At 33.0% G+C, this 11,438-nt stretch overlaps 1 protein-coding gene across 1 annotated transcript in view; it reads right to left on the bottom strand.

The window, feature by feature from the left end:
- Nucleotides 1-1,311: 1,311 nt before the first annotated feature.
- Nucleotides 1,312-11,438, bottom strand: part of LOC111624318 (nose resistant to fluoxetine protein 6-like) — a 21,128-nt gene continuing 11,001 nt past the window's right edge. Inside the window, exons 6-15 of the mRNA XM_023367131.1 lie at nt 9,691-9,858; nt 9,523-9,616; nt 8,831-8,917; nt 8,589-8,754; nt 8,437-8,513; nt 4,341-4,460; nt 3,840-3,960; nt 2,406-2,592; nt 2,187-2,329; nt 1,312-2,117 (exon numbers count right to left, since the gene is read on the bottom strand). Of these exons, the coding sequence (XP_023222899.1) occupies nt 1,914-2,117; nt 2,187-2,329; nt 2,406-2,592; nt 3,840-3,960; nt 4,341-4,460; nt 8,437-8,513; nt 8,589-8,754; nt 8,831-8,917; nt 9,523-9,616; nt 9,691-9,858 (1,367 nt within the window). The 3' untranslated portion in view covers nt 1,312-1,913. The remainder of the gene's footprint in view (nt 2,118-2,186; nt 2,330-2,405; nt 2,593-3,839; nt 3,961-4,340; nt 4,461-8,436; nt 8,514-8,588; nt 8,755-8,830; nt 8,918-9,522; nt 9,617-9,690; nt 9,859-11,438) is intronic.

Below are 11,438 nucleotides of genomic sequence, written 5' to 3' on the forward strand. Positions count from 1 at the left end.
GTACAAACTATCGAAGGACGTAAAGTTTAAGTCGTTTCGTAGTCATTATATTATCGGTAAATTTCTAAAACTCACATTTAGTGGGTAAAATGTTTAGTTATTTTTTGTGTGATTTCAGTTTTCTCATTATCGATCATATGTATACATATTGATAATCTTGAATAAGTTATCTTGTAATAAATGGAATTTTATTTCATTCGACAATCACGTGCGTTTCGTCACGTGGATTTCGATTGACGTAAAATTTCAAGGACATCTTGTTTACAGGAAAAAAAAGAAACAGTAAACTTTGAACATCTTTTTGAATTTTGACAGTTTCTTAGAAGATAGAAGCCACAAAGATCAAAACCCCTAACTTCTAATTCAATTACATTAATGAATGGGTTAATCAACGAATCTATCAGCAGGAAATTGGTTTAGATTTTGCATATAAGAATTTTACTAAACATAATTTTTGTTTATAATTCTTTAAATTTGTTTAGATCTATGTTTACATCTTGATTGACGTCATACGATTTGTTAACTGTTAATAAATATATATATATAAAAGAAATAATAAAAATAATATTTCACAAATTTTCGATACTACGTCTAAATATAACGGTTAAAAATTTTATTATTAATGGGGGGAAAAACTTGCAAAACCTCATAAATAACGCAATTTTAAAAAAGTTAGCCAATCAGCGAAGCAATAGATTCAAATTTTAAATATTTGAATCTATTATCCGTCCGATTGGCTAATTTTGAATTACGTATTTTACGTTTATTGGCTAATTAATTTATGCTTATTGGTTGATTTTGAATTTACTGTTTTGTAAGACTGTTATTGGAGGATTTAAAATCAAAATTAACTGTCTGACGTAAAACACTTTTTAAAGCAGAAAACAATATAATGAAAGTAATTAATAATATTTTTGTTTATTAAGAATAATATNCCACAGCACTGGCGAAAATTTAAATTTGCCGACTGGAATTCTTTCAGATGATTGACGTTTCGGATGATTGACTTTTGGAAAATCGACACTCTACTGTAATTGAAAGCATTGTTAAAAATTACTGGAAGTGAAAGCACTTTTATTTATAGTATTTTGAAAAGTGAAATGTTTCTTAGTAACTAATTGTACATTCTTTTACATGTACTTTTGTAAGACATTAGAATCTACAATAAAGCATTGAAAAATTACACAAGTCTTTAAGACTTGTATAAGGCTGTAGATCTAATATTTTCTTTCACATTTTTAAAAACCCTTAAAGCACTGTACTTACAGCATAATATCTGAATAGTAATTCTAAACATACAAGTAAATATGATTATAATAAATATATAATTAGCCTGACCTTGTGAAGAATCATATTTTAATGCCGTTGAGCTTTGTAAAATTTTGTATAGCTTATAACATAGCTTTTGTATATATCTTGTATATAAATTATCGTGTATAACAGAATTTCCTCATTCTAAACAAAATGAGGCAAATCATTTCGTAGTAAAAATACTTCAGTTCATAAAATATTTTGCAATCAATTTGTTGCAATGGTGTAGTAATTATTCGAATTTACGATTCCATACGTCAAATGATTTACATTTATCTAATACGGATGCTTTAAACTTTATACATTATTTAAATTACATAACAGGAAAGTTATACCACAATTTAAAATCATTATTTACATACAGGTCCTCTCAGAAGTTTCTCTCGCATCTTTCTCAATACTGTAGGCCTTTAAAACATAGAGAGAGGCCTACAATATAGAGAAAGCTGTGTTAAAAATTGTACCATTGTTTTTAAATAGCGGGATTTGACTATAAAGGGCTTTATTAATACACAAAATATTGTAATGGAATGAATAAATTGGAAAAAATATTGGTGAGGCCCATTCCATACATTCCATTGTTCTTCTATGATGGAATCTGTTTACATGTTTCTATCATAAGCTAAAACAGTTTGTAATTGAACTCTCTGTTGTTGAGTTTTAGTCTCTTCTTTAATATCAATCGTAATTCGTGAATAATTGGAGAATATTTTATACTGAAGAGCACTGATTGGAGCTTCGATCAAAACATAACCAATAGTTGCAGTCAGAGTCAGCATGACCAAGTGACCAAAAACTTCATACATCTATAATATAAAATGTGAATTTAATAAAATAATTGTTAACCGATTAGGAATAGTTTAACATATACTAACCATATTATATTTACTGTATACATATGAACTTTGCATAAGTCCGTAGCGTATTAGAATGATATATTCGATCAAAAATAAACTTAGATGGCTGATACGGCTAAGAGGAATGAATATTCTAAAGGAGAGAATCTTGTTAATAACACCTAAAAATAAACAAATAACTTGTGTTTAATTGTTTTTATTAAAATTATATTTATAATAGTAAAAGATATATCTCACTAGAATGATTTGTGATGCAGTAAAATGAAATCCATGCCAGAGCTGTAGACCATAATATGCGATGGAAGGAACTTGTAAACATGCTTTCTATTACGATGGGTTCGTTGCGATGATGGCTCACGTAAGGATAAAGCAAGACTATCAGGCATAAAATCACAGCTATACACCAACCAATTGTATGATATAACTAGACGTAAATAGAAAAAGAGACAGTATGAAATACAGTAATTTAATTTAATGACAACATTTAATTTTTTTAATTGTTAATTAAATTTTAAGCTTCACTTGATAAGATATTTCTTCCTAATTCAGGAGAATAAGGTTAGATTAATTAGTGTTAAACGTAAAGCCACGAACCCTGTGGGTACTAAGAAAGCCTGTCACAAATTTGGCCAAGCCCGCAAGCGACCGACCAAGCAGTAAAGAATAAGGCTCAATATTTTCGAGATACTGCACTCATGAGAATTTCTGGAGAAATGATCTGTACCCAAACCCGGATCTCTTGGAATTGTAGAATTCACCTTAGTAGCCATGGCCACTTGCCGTCGGGTTTTACTTCATTCCTTATCAATTACTCAACGGTGACATAGCAATAATCAAAATTAAGGGAAACCATTTACTATAAATTAATACCTAGAAAAACATCTAGCCAATTAACTCTAAAATATCTATTATCGTTTCTATCTTAATCTTCTATTCTCAATTTAATTCAAATAACATCAATAACAATGAAAATTTGGCAGGTTAATGGGTTTAACATCTGTTTATAGTTTAACCTTATTCAATTTATTATATGAATTAAATATACAAGAAAATGGATTGGATTTAATTAATAAAATAAAGCAACGCAACACTTTGGGCGTTCTACCAAAGATGAATGCCTCCTGGCAGGAATTACTTTGGAAAATTGGCCCTATTTAAATTATTAAACACGTGGAGAACCGGAAAATTCCTCGTGGGTCTTAAGGATCTCACACTTATGCTCATGATTTAAAGAATTGTGCTACTACAAGGAAAATATATAAAAATACTAATAAACTTAATGAAAACGGATAGAAATTTTATGTAAATACTCGTATTTCATACAGTATTTTCGAGTTTTAAAATCAGGCTATTGGTGTCCTGACTTTTGTAATAGTAATAATTACTAAAATAAATTTAAATTGTTATATTCTGAAGACTAAACATAAATAATTTAAGTATTTGTTATGTCAGTTTTATCTAGATTGTTCTGCTATGTTCCCACGCATCCGCCATATTGGGAAAATGCATCAGTCCCAATATGGCTGATGCATTGGGAACATCGATGGACACACCACCTTATGTTATGATCTTAGATTTTGGTTTCAGTCACTCGGGCAAGCATGAATGAACTGAATAAGAATGCAAATATTTTCATTATCACAAATTTCGATGCCTTAAATTTATACAAACCTTTTGTATTTTTACGTGGTTGTACTTTGTAAGAAGATATCCAGTACAAATTCCAATACAATAAGGGCCTAGATGCGTGTAAGTCTGTAAGGAAACGTATTCAAATAGCGTCTTTTGAAATCTGCAAAAATAAATTCTATATTGTAACTATCGTAATATACTGAATCACGGTTACAAAATCAGGGCCGGCTCAGTCTTCGTTTTTTCGGGCATCAAACCGAGACTTCGCACTAAGGGGGGGTTCCACTTTTAAATTTCTAAGAAGTTTTGATATGGAAAATATTTCGATTAAATTTATATTGATTATTTTTTGTTGTTTTATCATTGCCGGAAAATATGGGGCCCCACATTACCGGTACTTCAAGTATTCTGGGGCCACATTGATAACTTTTCCCGAAGTTCCAGCCCGCAAAACTCCAGCCGACCCAGCAAAATCATTTGAAATGAAAAATTTCTGTGTTCCAAAATAATAATTTAATATAGTTCGAACAATTTACTTACTCGGATTCGTATAATTTGGTATACGTGATATGTAGTTCTTGTGAAAAAGTGAAGTAAGCAATGCATCCAATGGACGTTACGATTAATGCAAGAAGAAGTGTTATTCCAAACTTCATCCATCTGTATAAATTAAATAAAGATTTAGCATTATTTTAAAAAATAAAAACAAAAGTAATCATTATTCAACGTGCGTAAGAGGTACGTTTTTTCTTTGTGGTTCTTTCTGCCCTGTGGGAATGAAAAAGCATTTTTTCTTCTACACCCATCATGGGGTTAGAACCCACCCATCAGCTAGGCTCACAAAGATGGTGAGAAAAGAAGCCTGACATATCCGGGGACAGACTGCCCATGAAAAATTGCTGGGAATTTTCATAAGCAACACTTACACACGTTGAATATTGATTGTACGAGTACGTAGCTTGTGAAATAAAACAATTACAATGAAAGTCAAGGACGACCAAAGCCCAAAGGAGTAGAAGTCTCTTAGAAGTCTCTATATAGGATTGCCGTATGTACTGTACAAACCAGTAATCGGGACGTTATGAAGTAGCATTGTGTTAAAAATTTATGGATATCTATTTTTAGGTATCCATTAATTTTTAACACAACGCTAACCTGCTCCATTGTGAATCTGGCCGAATCTATGAGGAACATGATTAAATGTAAATGTTCTCTTAGTGCCCACAGAGCAAAAAGAGCAAAAAAATTAGAAAAAATCCAGACTACGGAGATGTAACCGTTGAGCCATCGTTAATTATTGCATGAAACAATCAATGGTTTCGTGCAATCACAATACACAGAACACGACGCGTATATCGAAGATTACTAAAGGCGCGCGTACGTGAGATAGTGATAACAATGGCGCAAGCATACATGACACCTATCGCCTACAATTTTTATTTTACTTTGTTTTAAATACAAAGCGAAATGCATTTTTTGGTAAAAAAAGAATAATAATAAATAAATAAATCGGGGCATTTAAAGAAAAATTGAGTAGAACAAATCTTTTTAGTGGTGACCCTCTAACTACAGCCTGGTCTAATCCTAGAGATCGATTAACACGAGATGCATTGTTTTGTCTGAATAATATGCACTTTTACAAATCAAATTAACATCATTATTGCATTTTTTCTTAAGAAAACTGCATAAATGGCACCAAATTAACGTAATGGTGTACAATATTCGAAAAAAAACGAATAAATAATGAAAGAGGTCCGATTCATGCTACCCAAAAGCAGCAGCCTGTTCTGGGAAACCAGTGATTAAATCAGAACGGGTCGAAAAACCACAAGAATTTTTCGGGGGTGATCCGTCTGGATAAATGGGCCTTGTCTCTTACAATGGGTTCTGTCGTCCCATTGTGAGTCTGGGCAGAACCGTAACGGGCTTGCTTTTTAGCAAGTCGTTATGAGTTCGGCCCTCCGCCCGAGGGCTCTCTTAGTGTTCTCAGGGAGGAGAGCGTTAAAAATAACCATAAAAACCATTAATTAGCGCTTGACAATTCTAACAAAAATTCTGATAATTATTTATTTACAATATTTACATTGAACAACAACAACAACTCTTCGGAAAAATGGGCGAAATTTATAGTTAATTTTGCCTATTAATTTACTATATTCATCATCAAATGACTGTTGTTTATCCTGATCGTCCTTGACGTTTCATTCTTACATATAGAAAAGAAGATCGTACTGTTCTAATTATAATGTCGAGGATGAAATTTACATAAATGAATCTTAGAATTTCTATAATTTAATGCTAATATCCTTCAGGATATTAGCATATTCTGTTTAGTATTTTACATAAAAATAAACCGATACAGGCCCTGATCTAATTTAAGCACTTTTAAGGCCCGTCCCAATTTCTACTGAGGCATTATAAATACACAGGTATAGAACAAAAGTATTAGTAATGAGCAGCGAATGAGGCCCTAAGAAGGCGACACCTCCAGTCTTGGCTGGATGTGCTCGGACGTTAATGGTATGAGCATATCCAGCTTTATAAAAGAAATAAAAATATTTTATTATTATTTATGTATTTTAAATTCTAAAGATTTAAGTGTTTGCATTAATGTTATGAATAATAATTACTATTATATAATAGTTCGTTTATAAATATATGAATTACCATTTCTTCAATAAATGGAAATTCCATAAGTAAGATTTACGTCAATTTCTAAGGATAAAGGATAATTTAATAAGTATTTCTTCGTATATCAATTGATATAGAAAGGGGTGGCCGAGTGGTTAAGGTGGCAACCTATCGCTCCGAGATCCGGGATCGAAACCGGAATAGTCAAAAGTCCCAGGAATTTTTCGGGTGGGGGCCAGTAATCGGTTCGGATCTGTCGGGCCTCGCCCTCGCTCTTCACAACTCCTTACGTGTTTGGCCAGGCCTTCATCCAGTGTGGGTCTGCTCAAACACGTTAATGGTTCATAGAGGTCTTTATGACTTTTCATAAAGATACGAATGGAGTACGAATAGTTGACAGCAGGTTAAAAAAGCAATTTGTTATGTCAATATCCACGATTTCTTAACTAGAATGACTTATAATTCCATATAAGTGCGAAAAATAGCTTATTGTAAAATTACTTTCGAAATATCGAAAGTCATTTATTAAGTTTTTAACCTCTATTTATACGTTAAACAGAAGACCAGCCTGTTGGAGAGGAACGAACCCACGACCAGTGCTCATTGGTTTTATGGTCATTTATATTAATGAATGTATTATTGCATTACTAATTAATGAACTTGAGGCATTTTAACTGTTGTATATTTATTATTTCGTTAAGAAACTCAAGAGTTATTTACTATTCTAGAAATATTTTTCTATTATTTATCAGATGTGCATATTTTATCATCATTTCTAAATTTATATCGCAACTATCCGACACACGAAGACTTGCTTCATTAGCTCATTTGCATACTTAACCGATTGGAAATTCTATCAATTCACGATTACGAACGGAATTTTTGCCTTTTTAATATTTACAATAGGCACATTGTATCGATAAATGTAAATGACTTCTATTCTATTGTTTTGCATGTCATGCTTTACACAGCAGCATTAATCTTTGTCAAAGAATCTATCATTAAGTCAGTCGTTGAACTGAACTTCTCCTTTTAATTCTGTTTATTTCGTTATTATTGTTTTGTCTAATTAATTTTATTGACTTAAATTTAGTAAAAAAAGAATATAAATTTCCTACAGTTTCAGTTCTAATGGATACAAATTGATAGCTTCGTGAGAATTTGGCCATTCGGCTGTGGTCGAGTAAATGAAACTACTGAACACTGGTAGTTGTTTGTGGGGTCATGCCTCGCCACGTAGCATTTTCCGGGTTTATTTCACGTTAGTAACACCTAAATAGGGGGCCAGTTTTCCATGGGAAAACTCTCGGGAGTCAACGCCCACGTGTTATGTTGCCACGAACAAACATAAAACAGTGAACATTGATAATTGGGTCGCGGTTTGAGCCTGACCACATGGAGTTTTCCGGGTTTCTTCACGTGCCTAAAACCTAAATAGAGCCAGTTTCCTGTAGAAAGTACTCCTGGGGGGACTTTCTATTGCAATGCAACGCATGGGCGATCTGACAAGCGAGTGTGAGGAGTTTCAATCCGAAATGGCCTCCGTTTAGATGTTAGACACGTGAAAAACTCCGGAAAATTCACGCGCTCATCCCGTTGATCAGATAAGTAACAACTAGTGCTCAGTTTTCACTACTTTTACCTACTGATGGGCCTATAAACCAGGGGTTCTTGACCTATGTCTTGTCGACCCTTCATAGAATCAAATTTAATACTCCGACTCCTTTCTACACTGATATAAAGTAAGAATAAATTACAAACAGGATAAAATAAAATAAAAAAGTCAAAGATACATCAATACATCAAGATATTTTTATTATACATAGAAGTTTTTCCACCGATTTCTTGTGGGTTTCTACGGGGATTTCCCGTATCTAAACGGCCTTTATATTGTTATTAATTATTTTTAGACAAATAATAGTGTTATGCAACGTAAATTATTTTACTCAAACACGAACTTTTCCTTCTTTTAGTACAGCAATTTTACTACAAAATAGGACCTTACCTGAGAGATATAATGACGAAAAGGGATATGAGATGTAATTGGAAAATTGTACTTGAATAATGAAAAGCATATATACACTATAAAAGAAAAAAAATAAAGTTAAATTTAAGTGTTAATTTAGTAAAATTAGCATTTACAGAATAATCACTTACCATATTGTTGTAATTCATCCAATTGCTGATGAACAGTGGATACATCCACCACGAATCTTTACAGTGTTCTACTTTCTTTTCTACTACATCGTGCCATAGAGGGCCCGAACCAAACAATGGCACAATCGTGATAAAACATAGTGTAATTAATACTAATACGGTTAACCTAAAACACAAAGAAGGTAGCCCAATTAGAATTTTTGTTTAGCTTCTTTGTAATGATCCCTTGTAATGTACTGTACCTCAAATATCTTTGTAAAATAAACAATATGAAATTGAACTTCTTCTCTTCGAGGCTCTTTAGGGCGAAATATGCAGTTAAAAGGCCACTAATTAATAAGTAAACATAGTAAGATACAGTGATAAGGTGAAAAGTACTTAAAATTACATGAAAAATAAAATGACAAAGAACAAAAAAGTAAAACATTTTTTTTTTTTACTATCCTATTCAGTTGGAAAGAGTCCCGAGGGTCATGCAGCCTTTACTACCTTGCCCAGGGGCCTGGTTTCGTACCGAAGTATAATCAAGGGGCCCTACCCCCTGGTTATACAACTGAAAAAAGTATATCACCAAAATTTCATTGCAATATATATACGTTTTTATAAACTGTCCCTTCCCCGTGGGCACTAAGAAGGTGTCTTTTCAGCAAGCCCATTCTGTATTCGGCCAGGGTTACAATGGGGGATAGGACAGAGAGGGACGGGGCTGACGTACAATATATCGGAATGGACAAACCCCAAAAAGTTTCTGGAGTTTTTCGACCGATTCTGGGTCTCTCAGAGCGGTAGGCTGACATCTTAACCGCCAGGCCATCCAGAAATCACATGTATATGCTTACAGATAACACTTAATTATCCTGTATTTATATGTAATTAATTGTTACCTCTACCAGTATTTATCTATATTATTTCTTATAAAATATATAAATCTTACCTCAAGAAATAAAAAGTATTAAATCCAGTTCTAGAAGATTGAACAAGTTGGAAATACAACTGGTTACTATCTGATTCCAAATTCAACATTTTTTCTATAAGAAAATAGAAATAGCTTTATAATTAATCTGTTATTTAATTATATTGTTTATATTATATATTTACTTACGCATGTATTCTGGCTCGTAATAGCGATACGTTAAACCTATTGTTAACCATATAATGGTTATAAAATGAAAACCGTGTAGAGATGAAAAACTTGCTATCGACGGCTCTCCAAATAATGTCTTAATACTTCTTTTTATAGAAAAACACATTATAATATCTTGAATTTTACCTGAAATATTTAAAAACTTTTATTGAATAAATAAGGATTTAACCCCCTTCCAAAAATATCCACCTGTAAACGGCACTCCTTCTTAAGGAACTGCTCTTTGTAACAGAAATATAAAGAAGAGCCTTTAAACTACGGCCATTTTATGTTCCCATCAGTGGCCGTTGTTCAGAGGTTTGATTATATTTATATGTCCTTTTCGAGGGATTGGATTAGACTAATAAAATAAGTCAGCGCAACACTTGGGCGATCAGGGCCCACCAGTGGCCAAGCGGTGGGCCCTGAATACTGGGGCTCCTCACTGACCATGTGAAATTTTCCATGTGAACACTTAAATAAGGGTAACTTTCCCAATGTTCTCATGGGAGCACCCCTCTTGGCAGATTGCCCACGTGTCGTGTTACTGTAACCAAATAAACCAAGCCTTAACGAACATAATGACCTTGCTAAAAAAAGGCCCTCTCAGTGCCCACAAAGCAAAGAGTTTTTCCTTTTTAAATTGTATACGTCAAATTTTATTAAAAATATCATTTAAATTTAATTGTTATGACGTATTGGAACCGAGTGAATTCAAAGAAATCAATTTAAAATGGGACTTTTTGAAAAGGACCTACTGACTCATTTTATAAAGAAACTAGTTTATGTTTATTTTAAACTCATTTACGTAATATAAATTACTGTATAATGAAAATAAAAACAATAATACGATAAACGCCACATGTAATATTAATAAGGGGAGATCCGCCAAGGAGAAGGACAATCGATGGGAAACTGTCCCCTATTAAGGTGTGACACGTGAAATAAACCATTAGTCAGGCACGAATCCACTAGTGTTCAGTGGTTTTATCAATTTAGTCACTAGTGGGCTTTCAGGTTCTCCCAAAAGTCCCTCGTTTATGGTTAAGAAATAATAGATTGTATATATTAATAAATCAGGGACATCCAAGGGGCAACATAAAATTGGGAAAGCAAGTCAAGCTTCGATTGAATAGTTATATAAGAGACACCCAGGATAGGAAAAGGAGCAAAATGCCCTTGGTCTTGAGAAGTAGGGCACTATATTTTTTTCGTTTATTTCCTTTATTTCAATATGTTAATTCAATTTAGAGGCCCCAATATCAGTGGCGTGCCGTGACATTTGATGATAGGGAAGCCGTGTTTCTGTAAGCCGTAATTACCGTATATAATTATTATTATTATAATGTATAATTACGGCTAATAGAATATAATTACCGTATATTCTATTAGCCGTAATTACCTTGTTATAATTTTCAATACAGGATTGTCTCGAAAACTCGCCACTCGATAACCCGGCAGTCCGGATAACTCGGCCACACCCTGGCAGGGAGAGAAAACCCCTAGTTAATTTTTATTATAGACAGATTTATGCCTCATAAAGTATTTTTCTGAGGTCTGTCTTATCAGATAAATTACTGTACACTGTGTATTCATTAATTTTCATTTTCATGTAGTAAAGGCTCTATGCCTTCATAAAGGACGTACTTTTCCTTTGTTTAAGGGTATTTGGGCAGTTTATTCTCTGTTGTATTCTCAAGTAAACAATACATACAAGTACAGTACAG

Source organism: Centruroides sculpturatus, unplaced genomic scaffold, assembly GCF_000671375.1.
Source record: "Centruroides sculpturatus isolate CEXI.00-Female unplaced genomic scaffold, Cexi_2.0 scaffold367, whole genome shotgun sequence".
Lineage (NCBI taxonomy): Eukaryota > Metazoa > Arthropoda > Arachnida > Scorpiones > Buthidae > Centruroides > Centruroides sculpturatus.